Raw genomic sequence first — 16219 nt, 5'->3', positions numbered from 1 at the left:
TGAGATTAAACGTCTCGTGCTCTACTGACTTGAGCTATCGAAGCTGCCTGACAACTAAGGAGACAAGGAGAGTCCTGTAAGTTATTTGTGACATGGCACAACCAGCTAGCATTGCAAATAATAATGGAGGGAAAGACACTGAGAACACCCTTTGGATCCTGGCCACTGTTTTGCAGCTCTTCATAATCCTGACACTTGCAAGAACCTAGTTGGTACCTAGCTTTGTGGGAAGGCAGCTTTAAGGAGAATGGTAGGTTAGTTCCTTACCCATTTATAAAGTAAGACTGCTAAGCAAGTCCCATTACCATATCCCTCCCCACTCCTGTATCCCATCTACGTACATGCTGTACTAGTGGTGTATTTATTTAGGCTATGCTTCCCCCCCACCTGGTGGTATTAAAAACCAGAGTGCAGCCTATAATATTATTCTCTTATGAGAAGCTGTGACTTAATATTATCACATTTTAGGGGTGCAGCCAATATTTGGGGTGGCTCATATTGAGGCCAATACAGTATCTTTCCTGCCCCTGCGATTACAGCTGGAGGTGGGGAACAAGCTGGTGATATTCAAAAGGCCAGTTTTGAATAAGGGGCTTCTGGTTGTTAACCCGTAAACTGAAAAATCTGCCATCTTTTCTTCTTCTTTGAAATGGAGACATTATTTTCAACGTTTTTAAGGCAATTGCTAGTAAGAAAAAGAAAAACGTGACAGTCTTAGCACCTGAAACAGAAACTTGTTTTTTGTTCGTTTTGTTTTTCTAAAAAAAGAAAAAAAAAGCTGAATAGTGAACACAGCAACAGCAAAGCAGAGTCGTGGGAGATTCAAGCTGTTTGCAATACATTTTGAGTTGTCCCAAGCATTTTTTTAAGCTCCCCCCCCCCCACACACAATCACCCCCGAGAAATTCTTTAGCTGGGACAAGCTTTTCCCAATCTCTATCAGCAACCTTAAAAAAATGGGTAAGAGTTACAGGTCCTTTGCAGCCAGATACACCAAAACCACAGCCCCTTTAAACGAATGCTCTCCAGATACGCAACCCAGAGTAGGTTTGTAGAATAGCCAGTTCCCATTTGCTGCAGAAGAAAGAAGGCAATTCTTGATCATCTACTTTCTAAAAGGCACTCAAGCCTTCTCGCCTGACTAAGGATCTTTTCCCTAATAACAAGCAGCGGAGAACAGGAAATAGGATTAGTTTTCCCTCAATTAAAAAGGAGATCTCAAGAGCCATCTGAAAACTATGGCTAATGAAGGTAGAACTGCCTGGGTGTGGCTGGGAAGGTAGATTAGCAGATGAATGCTTCTGCAGAACTACGGAGAGGAAGTTACGCAGCAACGGCTTAGGAAAGTGTCTTCCTGCTGATCATTAGGCTAACAAGCCATGTATCTCCTTTCAGAGAGATCTTCTGTTACTGGAGCCTGTCACGGGATCGGTGAACGGGCAGGATAAACACGGGCGTTTCCATCAAGCCTCTCCAACTGACAGAGCTTCCAAGTGCAAGCATCAACATCCAACAGTGTCAAGGGTTCTCCTGGGAAGCCAAGTTACCGGTCCATGCTGTTATCATCAGTCTGGCCATGGAAGCAAAGGCGCAGCAGTGCCTCACAGAAATCCAGCTCCTCCTTTAAAAACAAAACGAAATAAAAAATTAAAGGACGGGAAGAGAGGCAAGCTCTGCTCCTTCTTTAATGGGCTTTCAGTTCTAAAGTGTTTGCCTTGAACTTGTTGGGCGGGCAGCGGAAAGTCTCACCAACTGCAAATAAAGCGTGTGGTGGCAATGAAACCACGACACAGCTGGCCTTCTCCTTGGCAGTGTGGTGTAGTGGTTAGACTGCAGGGGTTGGCAAGGTTTACCTCGCCTGGGCTGGTTACAGGTGGGTAGCCGTGTTGGTCTGCCATAGTCGAAACAAAATGGAAAATTCTTTCCAGTAGCACCTTACGAGACCAACTGAGTTTGTTCTTGGTATGAGCTTTCGTGTGCATGCACACGAAAGCTCATACCAAGAACAAACTCAGTTGGTCTCTAAGGTGCTACTGGAAAGAATTTTCTATTTTGTCTTGCCTGGGCTGGTTCACTCCAGCGGAGATCCCTCCGTGGGCAGGATTGCATGTGTGCTTGAGCATGCGCGCCCATGATTTCCGACGTCTGCATCTGCACATGTGCAGACGCGATTTCCAGCGCTGCAGAAGCGACTCCCCGTGCCAGTTTAGCACAGTGCACAGGGACTCCCCGAGTGGGCGGCTCAGTTTGGGGGCGGCTCATGAGCCGGTTAAACGCCCCCCGTGGGCCGCTTGTGGCCCATGGGCCTTAGGCTGCGTACTGCTGGGTTAAAGTGTCAGACGAGGACCTAGAGATGGGGGGGGGGGTTTCCAAATGCCCACTCAGCCATGAAGTTCACTGGGTGACATCTGGCTAGTCCATTTTTCTCAGCCTAACCTACACCACAGGGCTGTTGAGAAGATGAAATGGAAGGCAGTAGAACCACCACATCTTGAACACCTTGGAGAACAAAGGCAGGAAATAAACACAGCCAACATATAAATGCCAAATTCAGGGTGAATTTTTTTTACTCCCACCCCCAATCTTATTTTATAAGGGAATATTCCAACAGGCGACAACACACAGCCCTACCCCCAGTCTGCAATGGTACGGCTAAATAGGGGCTGGACCATCTTGGCTGCAAGTCCTGTAAGACCTGCTCCTTTGCCTTGCAGGCCGCTTTCCACCTGGCCTGGGAAGGCAGGACCTGGACTGACTCCAGCTGCAAAAGCTGAGGCTGCAGAACAAACTCTTGGGTTGGGGTACTGTTTAGGGTTGTTGTTGTTTTTTTTTCCATTGGGGTCCTTTGCTGCTGTTACTGAATTTTTTTGTATCTTTATTTTTTAGATCTTATCATGATTCAATGTGGAAGATGTTCAATTTGGTTGTGTACTTTTTGATGGGTTTTATTGTTTATGACTATTTTAGACAATCTGTTCACAATGTAAGCCGCCTTGGGCAAGGCCTTAACTACTGAAAGCTGGCATGCAAACAAAATGGCGTATGCCTGTATGTTGACCATTCTGCCTACAATTAACGGGGCTCATGTTTCTGCTCAGCCTTGCTTATACCAGCTGTGGGCCACCAAAACCACTTTCCTTGGCTTGAGACTACAGTCCACATGGCTTCTTGTGGGTAGGAATGTATTCTTAGTCTCAAAGCTTTCTCACCTCAACATGGATATTTTTTTGGAGCTGAACAGAGAAAAGGGGAGGGAGGTGTTAGGATTTATTTTTTATTTTAAAAAAAGAATTTAATGGCACGTTGAGGTTGTCCCCCAACCCCAACACTTACTCCATTATGCCAATTGTTTAATTATCAAGCTTGGCGCAGCCTAATTGCTACGTTCAGGGAAAACTGTCGCTGGCTAACAGCAGGGGTGGGAACTTGTCTGTTGAGAATAAACACAAGACGACATGAAACAGAAGCAACATGTCCGTCCGACCCCCACCCTCAAATCCAGCAAAAGAAAGAGCACTTGGCTTGGGGGGTGGGGAGAGAGAGATGGCGTTGTGACACAACCGCACTCGGAAATGAATGGCACGGTTCCAACTCAAGGAAGCCAACTCAAGTTTCCCCCCCCCTCCCCACTTCCTTGAGCAGCAGACAGAAAACCTCAGACACCCTAGAGTCTTCCATGTGCAGCCTGTATTCAAATAGAAAGCCACCATCCGCCCGTGATTCTCAGTGGGGGCCAAGAGACACCACTCTATCCTTGGTATCTCTATGGTAAAAGTTCCATACCGCTTGCACTGGAAAAGAGAGCGCGTTACAGCTTGCTGTACGTTAAAAGAGAATTATATGAAAATGATGTATGGATGGCATTTGACTCCTACAAGACTAGCGAAAATGTGTAAGAGCACAACCAACATATGTTGGAAGTGTAAAGTTAAAGAAGGTACATTTCACTTTATGTGGTGGACTTGTAAAAACAGCTAAGGCCTTCTGGGAAATGATTTATAATGAACTGAAAAAAAATATTTAAAATAACTTTTATTTTTAAAAAAACCAAAAAACCAGAGGCCTTTTTATTAGATATAATAGGAGAAGAATTACCGAAGGATAAGAAAGTACTGTTTATGTATGCGACGACAGCGGCAAGAATATTATATGCCAAAGGATGGAAAGAAGAAAGAGCCCCAGCGAAAGAAGAATGGATAATGAAGATGTTGGACTATGCAGAGATGGCAAGGCTGACCGGGAAGATCAGGCACCAAGAAGGTAACAAATTTAATAGAGAATGGCATAACTTTATAGAATATATTAAAGAACGCTGCAAAAATCTAAAAACGTTAGCAGGATTGACATAGCACTTGTAATTTAAAATAACAAAGTATAAAAACGAAGTATAATAATTTGGATAAATGTAATTAGATGCAGTTTAAAAAGGAAGATGAATTTTGGAAGCCAAGGGAGGGGTGGAGGGAACCGCATAAAGGTACTGATATGGACTATGGTTTTGTGAAAATAAGTGTGTGTGTGTGTAGAAAACTTTTTTCTTTTTGAAACTTTGAAAATAGAAATATTTTTTTTAAAAAAGGAAAACAGTGTGTCTGCTCTTCAGTTATGGAACACCTTGGTTTTTGCTACTGTGCAACCACACTTCCTTAAGACCCTCCTTACACAGGCCTATTCTGACATGTAGCTCAAGCACCCATTTCTGTGTGTCACTGTCAGGTGTCAAGCGCTTTAATGCTGCTTTATGGATGTGTTGTAAACTGCTTCTTGGGCACTGGGCAAGTGAAAATAAGTAACATAAGCAAATTCTTCTGGCTACAGTGCTAGTGCTAATATTAATAAAAACAATAATTTTTTATTATTTATACCCCACCCACCTGGCTGGGTTATTAAACACGATGCTGGTTTAGTACCAGAAATGAACAGGAAGCGGACTTTACCCCGACCTCTAAAGAAATCTGCCTCTCCAGCAATAGGAAGCTGCTTCTTCCTCTCACCACTGGGGGGCTGGGAGCAAACATGCCTCCTATGTATCACAGGGCCAGCCACAGCTGGCTTAAATCTCTCACAGGTGGGTTGGGGCAGCGATGGCTGGATTCTGGGGCCCCGAGCGGCGAAGAACCCCAAACTTCCTTCTTAAGCTGTTTCTGCATTGTGCTATTATTAGGTGGGTGAAGCTGCAGAAACCCACCCAGATGGGCAGGGTATAAATAATAAATAATAATTATTATAAGCTCTCCGTGCTGCAAACCATCTCCAGCAATGCACTTAAATGGGAATAGCCGCACTGCAAGCTTCAGAAAGCTGGCGTTTTAAAAAAGGTGCCTGGTGCCCTCTAGTGCCCAGCAAAGGAGAGCGAAGAGAGCGACATGCTCCCACCTAGGCAAGGAGGCGGCGGAAATGCACGGGGTTTCATAATTCCAGGCGGTTGTGGGATTTCAATTTGCAAAACCCTGGCTTTTCCTCTCTCAGCCTTCCTTCCCCACCCACTCTGAAGTAAATGCTCCGGCCTCCATTGCTGCAGTCAGGATAAGGGCCTGGATCCGGATGGTGGGCCAAATCCTCACCCCTCATGGGCGACTGCTCACCTGTCACTCACCTGTCGCCGTTATTACGGCAGGTGACAACTTCAACGGGCGCTGGCTCCCACCTATTTGCAGGTGTGGTTTGGATGCCTACAAACCAAAGTTTTTTCTTATGCAGACCAGGAAGGCTGTTTGCAGAGGAAAAATGTCGGTTTGCAGGCACTTTTCGAATCGTGGCCACACCTGTGTATGGATAAAACTCCAAAGTGGCTGTCGGTCAGTGCCGGTCAGCAAGGTTCGTTTGCCAAAAAACAACCAGGAGTACGATTTTAAGCTCCCGTTTCTGCCGCCGTGTCCTTACCTGACCCACATCTGATGGCTGTTTGTAGAGGAACAGCCTTGTGGGCCAAATTAGGACTCCTGCTGGGCCTGATCAGAGCCTTTGGCTGGAGGTTCCTAACCAACGTTGGGAGAACAAAGCTTGAAACGGCTACCATGCTCTGTCCTGCCCTTCTTCACTCCACAAAACATATTCAGGAAGCTGGAAAACTGTGGCAGCAGAATCATTTGTTTTAAACAGGGAATTTGGGTTTCCCGGTTGGAAAAACGCAGTGGCAGTCCAGACATTCGCACCCAGTTCATGCCACAGCTTGGTGGGAAAGGGAGGGAAAGGAACCCATTTATTTCTGCCTACCTGGAACTCCTCCTGATCCTTCAGTAGCCGGCACCGCTCCTTTAAGAGCTCCTCGAGGGCCAAATCCGGCTCTTGACACTCCCGCACACCCTGAGGAAAATCTGTTACCAGGCTGGGGGGGGGGGAAGGAATGAGAGATAAGAGATGAGCAAGTGAGACCAGTGAATGTTGTGGATTTCTCTTCACGATTCCTGCCTGCCTTCCCCTCCACCAAGCTACTCCATTTCATCCCCCCCCCCCACTTTTCCTTTCCAAATGACACCCAACATCTCATAGCTATTGAGCATGCTCAGTCCTGATTGGACTGTTTAGTTGCTGTTTCTTTGCCCTATCAAGTTTCATTTCTTCAAAGGTTTTCCTCCTCTTTTAATTTCTGCAAATCTCACATGCTTCGCCCAGCATGCTGGTGCTTCCCCCACTTGTTTCTTAGTAGACCCATTTTGGGCTGTGCCGCTGCCGGCACGCACTGTTTGAGTCCGCCAACAGAAGGAGCGACAGGGAAAGTCCTGTAGTCTGAAGCAGTTCGGCCTAAGCTCACGTCTACACCCTCGGTGAGAACTAGACTGGAAAGCGCTCAGGCTTATATGACTCACTTCATACCTCTGGCCTATAACAAGAAACAAAGCTCTCCTCCCCAAATAACTCAACGACACCAGTGCCAAGCATGCCAGTAGCCATCAACAGATCAGCCAGAGAAACCCCCCCGGATCCTGGCTCTCATTCTCTGCAGCCCAGTCCCCTCGATACCTGCACAAGGCTCCCAAGACGTGTTCATGGAATGTGCTGTGTTCAGACCGGATCAGGGCCACCAGCTGCTGGACCATCCCCATGGAACAGAGAGCCTCTGTGGAGAGAAAGGGGTGGAAAAGCTGATTAAAAAACCAGAGGCCTTTTTACTGGGCATTGTAAACCAGGAAATCACAGTCAAAGATAGAGTAATTTTTATGTATGCCACGACCGCAGCAAGGATATTATTAGCAAAGAACTGGAAGACAGAAGCGATTCCGACAGTTGAAGATGATTGATTACATGGAGCTCGCAGAAATGACCGGGAAAATCCGAGACCAGAGGGACGATGCGGTGGAGAAGGATTGGAAGAAATTTAAGGACTACTTAAGAAACCACGTAAAAATAAAGATCTAAGAAAGGAGCAGATGGAAGTAATAGGCTACAGTTAGATTATATTAGAATCAGAAGAATAAGTTTAATAGTATTTTTGTATTGTTTAGAATTATGAGGCTAGGGAATTACTACAGATGGGATACAATGTACGTAGGAGAGGGTGTGAGGAGGTCACCATAATGTAAAAAAAAAAAGATGTAATGGAATTTATGATAATGTTTTGATGTTGTTGGTTTTTCTTGTTATTGTTGTTTGTATAGTGTTGTTGTTTTGTATTTTTTTGTATTGCTATATTAGGAAAAAAAAATTATATATAAAAAAGGAAAAGCTGAGGAGAGACATGTCCACTTACGGGAGCATGCTGACGCCATACCACCTAGCTGGGCAGCAGCACAGTCCCCGCCACTGTGGGGCTTCTGAAATGCATCATTGTCAGCCTCCTTCAGCCAATTGGACTTGATGAAGGTCTACTTTGGGGACAGCCCAAGATGGGTGGGAGATGGCCACGTCCACTGTGTGCAGCCACAACGATTTCACAAGCCAAGGAACAGCTCTTCAAGGCGTCCTTCCAAAGTTCTCCTCACGTCGTTTCCGAGCACAATTCAAAGTGTTGGTGCTGACCTTTAAAGCCCTAAACGGCCTCGGCCCAGTATACCTGAAGGAGCGTCTCCACCGCCATTGTTCAGCCCGGACGCTGAGGTCCAGCTCCGAGGGCCTTCTGGCAGTTCCCTCGCTGTGAGAAGTGAGGTTACAGGGAACCAGGCAGAGGGCCTTCTCGGTAGTGGCGCCCGCCCTGTGGAACGCCCTCCCATCAGGGGTCAGAGAAATAAACAACTATCTGAGTTTTAGAAGACATCCGAAGGCAGTCCTGTACTGGGAGGTTTTTAATGCTTGATATTTTTATTATGTTTTTAGAAATGCTGCAAGCTGCTCAGAGTGGCTAGGAAAACCCAGCCAGATGGGCGGGGTATAAATAATGAATTATTATTGTGATCATTATATTATAATATTACCTTTCTGCTCTGGGTGGTTTATGAGGAGGTTCTGTAGGAGAAAGGCAGATTTCACCTTCAGCTTCTGCACACTGCTTTGCATGGCCCTCATGAGGACTGAGAAGCCATCAAGACGTAGGAACTGCTGAAGGCCAGCTTCCTGGGCTCTTACCAAACCTGGCAATGCAACAAAATGCAGTTCACAAAAGTCAGTGAGACCCCATTAATATGATTTTCACCCACATGTGGGGAAACCCTTGGCTCATTAAGCTCCCAAGCCTGAAACGGTGGCTTGACTCAGGGGTGTGGAAGCTGCCTCCTTGTCCCCCTGACTCAGGCTTCCTCAAACTCAGCTCTCCAGATGTTTTGAGACTACAATTCCCATCATCCCTGACCACTTCCCCTGCTAGCTAGGGAGTTGTAGGCCAAAAACATCTGGAGGGTTCAGTTTGTTTGTTTGTTTGTTTTTTCAAAAGAATTTATTAGATTTTCCAAATTAAACCAAATACAAATACCCACATCCCATACACAACACAATATCCCAACACATAAAAACAACACAAATTTCTTTTAAAAATCCTTATCTTCTTTCAAATCTTACCTAGGACCTTCTCTCGCCCTCTCTTATACGTTCATTTCGATTTTTCTTTCAGTAACTTTATGTCATTATAAAAACCAATACCTTATACCTAATCTTAATCTTACATTTTAATAAACAAATCTTGCATCATAAAACTTATTCCTATCAACTAAAACATCACATTCAAATCTTAACTTCTTATACCTTTTCTTCTCTTCAGTCAATAAAGCTCTTGCTCTTATTACTTCTAATTCTAACTTCACAAATCTTAAAATCCACAAATTTTCATAAAACTTAAGTATTTTTTTCCATTCTCCAAGTCCTTTTAACCCTCCGATATCTGGTAAGCTGTCCTGTTAAAACTCATAAATCCCCTTACCCCACCCCCCTCCTTGCCATCTTCACTCCTGGAGGGTTCAGTTTGAGGAAGCCTCGCCTGACTCCACCTCCCATGAGCCACAGACAGCATGGCCAACAGTGAGGACTGATGGGAATTGTAGTCTGCCACACCTGAAAGGCCAGAGCTTCCCCCCGCTGATATGGCTCTTTTATCTGTTAACGTAATAAAATGCTGAGCTCATTGCTAATGTAAGGGCTTTGCTATCTCAGAGGGCTGGATCAGACGCGAGATGAGCAAACTGCATTTGTCTTTCCCAAGGGGAAAGCCATCGTATGGGGTGGGAGGGTCCTGTATCTGACCAGATGAACCGTTTGTGGGGAGTGTGCATTTAATCCACCCACTTCAACGCTTGGTCGCTCAAACCATGGTTTACCCTGAAAGGAAAATTCAAACCACAGTTTACTCTGCTGAACGGAAAATGCAAGCAGCTGTATTGCTGCAGGACTAATCAATTCACCCTTTCCAACAGGTCAGAACACCCCCGCACTTACAGGAGATGGCAAACAGTGCCTTGATCCGGACGGCCTCGCTGGGATCGTGGTCCAGCAGCTTCAGCAGCTTCCTCATGCAGCCAAGCGCCAAGGCCTGCTCCTGCACCTTGGGCACGTTCTGGGCACAGGTGCCCACCAGGTGAGCAGCCCGCCAACGCAGCTCCTGCTCCTCATGCTCCAGGTACCGGTGTGCTAACAGCCGCATGCCCTCTAGTTTGCAGAAGTCTGGAAGGACAGCAAAGGGGTTAACGGAAAGCAGGCAGCCCAACAGAACTGCTAGGATATCCTGCAACCCCACCCAGCACTACGACTTAGCTGTGGCTCACTGGGGTTACAAAGGGTAACTACTTTCCACCGTATAATCTTGGGTTTCCTGTGCAAGACACCCACCACATTAGGAACCGTAGGGTGCAATTTACGCTTAATTGTATTTCTTTCAACCATTTATATGCACCACTTAACACCCTAATCATAAATGGTGGCCCCCTCCCTGTGGAACGCCCTCCCATCAGATGACAAGGAGATAAAGAACTATACAACTTTTAGAAGACATCTGAAGGCAGCCCTGTATCAGGAATTTTTCATGTTTGACGTTTTATTATGCTTTTGTATTTTGCTGGAAGCAACCCAGGGTGGCTAGGGAAGCCCAGCCAGATGGACAGGGTATAAATATTATTATTATTAATCTCTAGGCAGTGTACAGTAAGAGTTCAGAAAGATACAGTAAAGATAAAATCAGTTTAAACTACAGCGGATGCTTCGGTTGCGAACGTGATCTGTGCGGGAGGAGTGTTCGCAACCCGCAGCGTCCGTAACCTGCCACGACGCGCCTGCGCACGTTGCAATTTGTCACTTCTGCACATGCGTGAAGCGCAATTTAACGCTTCTGCATATGCGCAAGCGCCAAAACCCGGAAGTAACCCATTCCGGTACTTCCAGGTTCGGCGCATTCGTATCCCGCAGCGAACGCAACCAGAGTTATGACTGTATATTTAAAAAATCATAATGTTTACTTAAAAGCCCTGCTGAAATTAAAATATATTTGCTGGGTGCTGGATAGTCAAGGAAGGAGAGGCCTGTCTGATCTCAGCTGACTCTCCACAGAATGCATAGCTGTCAACTTTTCCCTTTTCTTGCGAGGAATCCTATTCGGAATAAAGAAATTTCCCTTAAAAAGGGGGGGGAGTGGACAGCTATGCAAATGGCGCCTGCAATATTAATGCATGGCTTCTGGCATCCCAGCCATGAGAGACCCTCAAACAGTGACCCTCCTGAAGCCCTTAACGTATCCTGGACCCAAGTTGTTAAGAGCCTTGGAAATTAAGAGAATAATCTTGCCACCTCTAATATGCCCCTAAGGACATTTCTCACTTCTCAGATCTGAGCTGAATCTCTATTTCCTAGTGTTTCCACACCAAATTACTCAAGTTACCCTCTTTCCCACTCTCTTTCTCCCTTGCACACATACAGAGGAATGGGGCCTTTTCTATACCTGCAGCATTGTCCAAGTTCTCACACAGTTCTGCCAGAAGGTCCAAGGCAGCTTCTCTGTTCTCAAGGTCTGAATGCGCTTCCTCTGAACTCTCCCCTCCACGTTCTGCTCCGGGGGTTGATGGCTCCAGCAGCCTCAGACATTCCTTCATCTGTTCCACCTCATCCACTTGTCCCCGGAAGGCCTCGACCATCGCCTCCTGCAACCACTGTCTCCGCTGCAGAGTGGCATAGGGAACAGAGGTGAATGAGAAGGAAACATATTGGGAATTTCATACACATGTGCCCTCCTCCTTCCTGCCAAAAGCTCACTCCTTCCCCCAGAAATAACCTAACTTTTATCTCCTAGCCCCCATATTAGACAACAACCTCTCTCCTAGAAGTCTTGCTTTTCAGCACCTGCCAGTCTAGTTCCTTGCATACACCGCTGAGTTAGGGAAAGTTGTGCTTAGAAAATTGGCTTTTGGGTCCTCGCCGCTGTCATCAACTCCTCTTGGAGCTGCCAACTTTAGACAGGAGCCAAACTGTATTTCTAGTGCAGGGGTAGCAAACCTGTGACCCTCCAGACATTGATAGACTCCAATTTCCACCAGCCCCAGCTGGCACAGCCAATGGGCACAGATGTTGGAAGCCGTAATACAGCAATAGCCGAGAGGGCTCCTGGTTCCTCAAACTGGCTTCAACAGAGCTTTGACAGGCAGGCAATGCTATCTTATCCCTGTGCCCCTCCAAACGTCAGCTGCCAATTTGTGAATGCTAAGCGCTGCTGTTAAAAGGCACAGGAGCAGGCCAGCTTGAGATCTTTTTTCCCTAGCCCCAAGCTAATTCCATGTTGCATGGTGCAATGGTTAAGGCCAGGAATGGACAGTGTGTATATGTATGAATACACAAACATTTTTTGCAAATTATTAATATATTTGAGATTTGTATGATTTTTATTTCTAGCTTCACGGCATTAGTTGGATGAGCTTAGTAATGTAATAGTAACACAGGGAAAATATTTGGATAATACCTCCTAGGCTGCTTCTGATCCAACCTGCTCTGCACCTCGCTAGATAATCTTGGTATTTAGCTTCCACAACCAACACTAGCTTTAACGCACCAGGATCGCAGGACAGCACCTTCCTCAAACTCATTCCCCAGATCTAACAACCATTTGACCTCACCACCACCCCTCCTATAAAAGCCAAGCCACGCACCTCATCAGACATGGGCTCCATTGGGGCAGGTTCAGCGTTCCCTGCAGTGACCGCCATCTGCAGCAAGCCCTGGAGGTTGCGGGGTGGTTCGCGAGGTGGCTGGTTCCCACCGGCACCTCCTTCAGCCATGGTTGGGGAATGCCGTTCCAGTCAGTAGGCAACTCTCAAAGCTTTAAAGAAAAAGCAGAGAGAATGAGAATCGAGCATGACTGAGACAGCAGGGGGTCAGCCTACCTGCCCAAGTTCATCCTGCCAAGACATTTACCAGGTATGTCTTGGCCCCAGCTCTACTTTTGTGCAAACACCATTGCTATACTGGTAAGTGGGACCTGCAACAAAGTGTTGCAGCGTGGAGTGCTCCTGTTCAGGGTTCCAGCCAGGGTACGCCATTCCGTCCCTACGCACCCAACAATCAGCCAGCATGTTCAGTACTCAGGGGGCTGCTTTTGAGGTTTTCCCACACTTAGGGTTCCTCCCCCCCAGAATTGTTTGGGGTTTCTCCAAATGTGTTAATGTCTATTATTATTTAAATTTCTATCCAGTCCTTCCTCCCAGAGGACCATTCTGGCCACCTAAAGATCCAGACTTGAGAGAATGAGCATGCTGCTAGTACATACAGGATTCAGACTTACACATTTCCAGACTCACATTGGGAATTCTGCTGCCACCCTCTGACAAGCCCAGGTTTCCATTCAAACCTGAAAATGCAGAAGTGGCTGGATAATGCCCTGGAGGTCTCATGGGGCTCTCCTTCCCCAGCTCCAAGACTGAAGAAGACTGGGGCCTGCTTGGAAACTGGTCTGCCAAGGAACCTGGAGCAATTTGGCCATGCAGCAATAAACTGTCAAGCACCCTGCCATCCTTTCCCAAAAGAAAGGGTGGCTTCACAACGAGGGCAGAGGTAGCCACAACTTTTGGCTTGGGTATCGAGACCACGCCAAAAATCACACAGCTCTGAATTTATTTACAGAATACCTTCAAAGCACAGTCTAAAAGTCAAGACAGAGGGAGAAAGATGGAGGCAAGGGTAAACGCTACACCAAGATACCAATGGGGGATAACCCCACCTTGCCATTTACCACAGTTTAATAGCGCTCAGGAGTAAGTCACCTTTCTTCCACTTGATGCTAGCTCATTCGTGTCACTTGGGAGATGGTCTGGGAGAGGCCACAAACAGAATATAGCATCCAGAGTCCCCTCACAGAGCAACAAATCTCAGAAGAACAGAAGAAGAATCGATTGATAGACCACTTTAGGAATTAATTGTTGGCTCTGTGAGGTGGTTGGGGATCTCCTAACAACTCATGGCATCCTTAACAAAGTACAGTTCCCAGGATTCTTTGGGAGAAAACAAGGCCTTTTTAAAGCGATGTGACAATTCTATAAACGTATTGTGTATTTGGGGCCTTGGCCTGACCCAACAGGGCACTTCCTTAAGGTTGCTCACTCTACTCCACCAGCCAGATGCTTCCATAGGAACACAGGAAACTGTATAATATGGGTGATCAAACACCCGGTCCATCTAACCCAGCAATGTCTACACACTGACAGGCAGCAGATCTCCAGGATTTCAGACATGGGTCTTTAACCTTGGCAGACCCTTCTTCCCCTTTCCAGCAGGTCCACTCGCCAAGGCTCAGAAGCCACTAGCCCAATTCCAGAGTTTCCGCCCTACCTTCTCCCCACACTTTTTAAAAAAAGTTTTTAATTACGTTATACAATTTTATCATCATCACAATCAGCATTATCTCAAAAACAAAATAGAATATAAATCCCCAACAACCCCCCCTCTCCATGACTTCCCTCAACTCCCTTTTCTGGTTCTTTGATTGTTTGCTTCCCCTGCTTGTTTTATTCTACCTTAATATTGCAATCTTTAACTTGAATATTGTTATATTCTTAACATTTTTATACCATACTTGTTTTCATATTTCCTCTGACACTTTGCTATTTTCCAGTTTTTACATCTTTGATTTCTATGTTGTTGATTTTAAGTGTTTACTCGAACCCTGCTAGTGAGTCCACTTCTTTGCAGCGTTTCTGTAAATACAGCATAAATGGTTCCCAGTCTTTTTAAAAGTCTCTATTGCCCTTGTCTCACCTTCTCCCCACAAGTAACCACGCTGCTTTTCATTTTTTCTAAAAAATAAATAAATAAAAATCAGCTGTCTGGGGCGGGTGGGAGAATCTCCCCATTCCCCCCACCCCGGTAAACTTCTCCCCCGCCCTTTTTTGCCTCCCCTCCTCCAAGCCTCACCCACCGCAAAGGGCGGCCCATTCCCACCTCTAGCCCCCAGCTCGCCCCTTCGCCCCCTGGTGCTTCCCCCCGAGGCGTCCCTTCCTTCGCCACCCCACTCACCCCGCAGGCGGCGGCCCGTCTCCGAGCTCCAGGCTCAGCTTCTGGAAGCGGCCATCTGCGACCACGTGGAGAGGAAAGGGCGGAGAGGAGCGTCCTCTGAACCGGGGAAGCGAGGCGGCCCCTGGCGGCAGACCGAGGGGATCGCGCGAGGAGGAGATCCCACAACCCGCTTCCAAATAAATGCTCGAAGCGCTTTTCACCGGTGCTGCGAAGCGTCACTCAGTTGGCCGGTTGTTGCTTTTTGCCCCGCTCCCCCCGCCACATAAAGCGACTGCGGAGGAATTTATACTAAAAACAAGAAAGGATGGGCAAAGCGCTTTCTGAGAGCGGATCCCCAAATGTGCACGCGCCTGTTCAAAAACGCGGGGGCTAGCCAGGTTTTTTTTGCGGAGGGGGGATGTTTGCCCCGGGGTTTTTCAGTCACGCCCCCCCCCCCCCAGCTTGGCTTCCCACCGAAAAGGCAATATGTTCTTTGGACATATTAAGTCATGGGAGGATGAGGACCAATCGTGTGATTTAGAATATACAGCATCAGCTCAGGAAAGCCAGAAGTTTTGAAGGGAAGTGCAGCTGCCCCCTCCTTCCCAATCAATAAAGATACGTAGAAAACTGAGGTTCTTGCCCCCCTAACAAAAATCCTGGCTACGCCCATGCTGTGAAGTGATTTTGGACCTTCTTTAATATGGTCCCTATGGAAGGCCAAACTCTGGCAACCCCAATGGATCTTCTCCAAGGCTGCAACTCAGTTCTAGCGTCTCTCAGGTGGGCCCCACTTCCATCTGAAGAGAACATGGCAGCCGTTTGTGGTGAGTTCCAGCATGGAGCTTCTCAATTGTGGATCTCGATTTTGCAGCCCCTCAGCTGCTTGACACCCTGTGTGGCAGAACTGCCTGCACCACCCTAAATCTGGCGCTGACTTGATGGTCTTACAAGCCTCCCCCCCCCCCATTAATAGGAGAAACAGAGATCCCTGCTTGCTCAGGTCAAAGGCCTATTTAGTCCAGCATCCAGTTCTCACAGTTGCCAAGCCCACAAGGAGAACCTGAGTGCAAAAGTGTGTTCTCCCCACTTGTGATTCCCAGCATCTGGGATTTAGAGGCTTACTACCTCTGACAGGAGAGATGGAACGTAGCCAATCATGGTTAGCAGCCATTAGTAAATTTATCCTCTGTGAATTTGCCTAATCCTCCTTTCAAGCCATCCCAAGGACGCTTACACGCGATACCTTTAAAAACACATTCAAAGCACGTTTCACCGCCACAAATAATTCTGGGCACTGTAGTTTTTTTTTTTTTTACGGGCGGCTGGGAATTGTAATTCTGTGGGTGGTCAACTACAGGGCCCAGAATTCTTTGAGGGAAAGAATACA

At 46.8% G+C, this 16219-nt stretch overlaps 2 protein-coding genes across 2 annotated transcripts in view; one reads left to right on the top strand and one right to left on the bottom strand.

The window, feature by feature from the left end:
* Positions 1-951: 951 nt before the first annotated feature.
* On the bottom strand, positions 952-14868 carry HSPBP1 (HSPA (Hsp70) binding protein 1). The gene is made up of 8 exons (XM_033169940.1): positions 14851-14868; positions 12492-12661; positions 11294-11510; positions 9802-10026; positions 8352-8507; positions 6964-7060; positions 6217-6328; positions 952-1621 (listed from the first exon to the last, which is right to left on the bottom strand). The coding sequence occupies exons 2-8, from the start codon at positions 12618-12620 to the stop codon at positions 1544-1546; spliced, it is 1014 nt and encodes a 337-aa protein (XP_033025831.1). The 5' UTR covers positions 12621-12661; positions 14851-14868; the 3' UTR covers positions 952-1543.
* Positions 14869-15610: 742 nt separating this feature from the next.
* The window catches only part of BRSK1 (BR serine/threonine kinase 1), a 54755-nt gene continuing 54146 nt past the window's right edge, over positions 15611-16219 (top strand). Inside the window, exon 1 of the mRNA XM_033169507.1 lies at positions 15611-15656. The gene's annotated coding sequence lies outside the window, so the exon portion shown is untranslated. The remainder of the gene's footprint in view (positions 15657-16219) is intronic.

Source organism: Lacerta agilis, chromosome 14 (genome assembly GCF_009819535.1).
Source record: "Lacerta agilis isolate rLacAgi1 chromosome 14, rLacAgi1.pri, whole genome shotgun sequence".
Taxonomy (NCBI): Eukaryota; Metazoa; Chordata; class Lepidosauria; order Squamata; family Lacertidae; genus Lacerta; species Lacerta agilis.
This window is presented reverse-complemented; position numbering and strand designations above follow the sequence as displayed.

Bases quoted from the DNA above. Each gene is read 5' to 3' on its own strand.
- HSPBP1 (XM_033169940.1), bottom strand. From the start codon at position 12,620: ATGGCTGAAGGAGGTGCCGGTGGGAACCAGCCACCTCGCGAACCACCC. The intron at 10,027-11,293 runs GTATAGAAAAGG...CTGTCCTTCCAG, and splicing joins GAACTTGGACAATGCTGCAG to ACTTCTGCAAACTAGAGGGC. The intron at 1,622-6,216 runs GTAGGCAGAAAT...TTGTTTTTAAAG, and splicing joins AGGATCAGGAGGAGTTCCAG to GAGGAGCTGGATTTCTGTGA.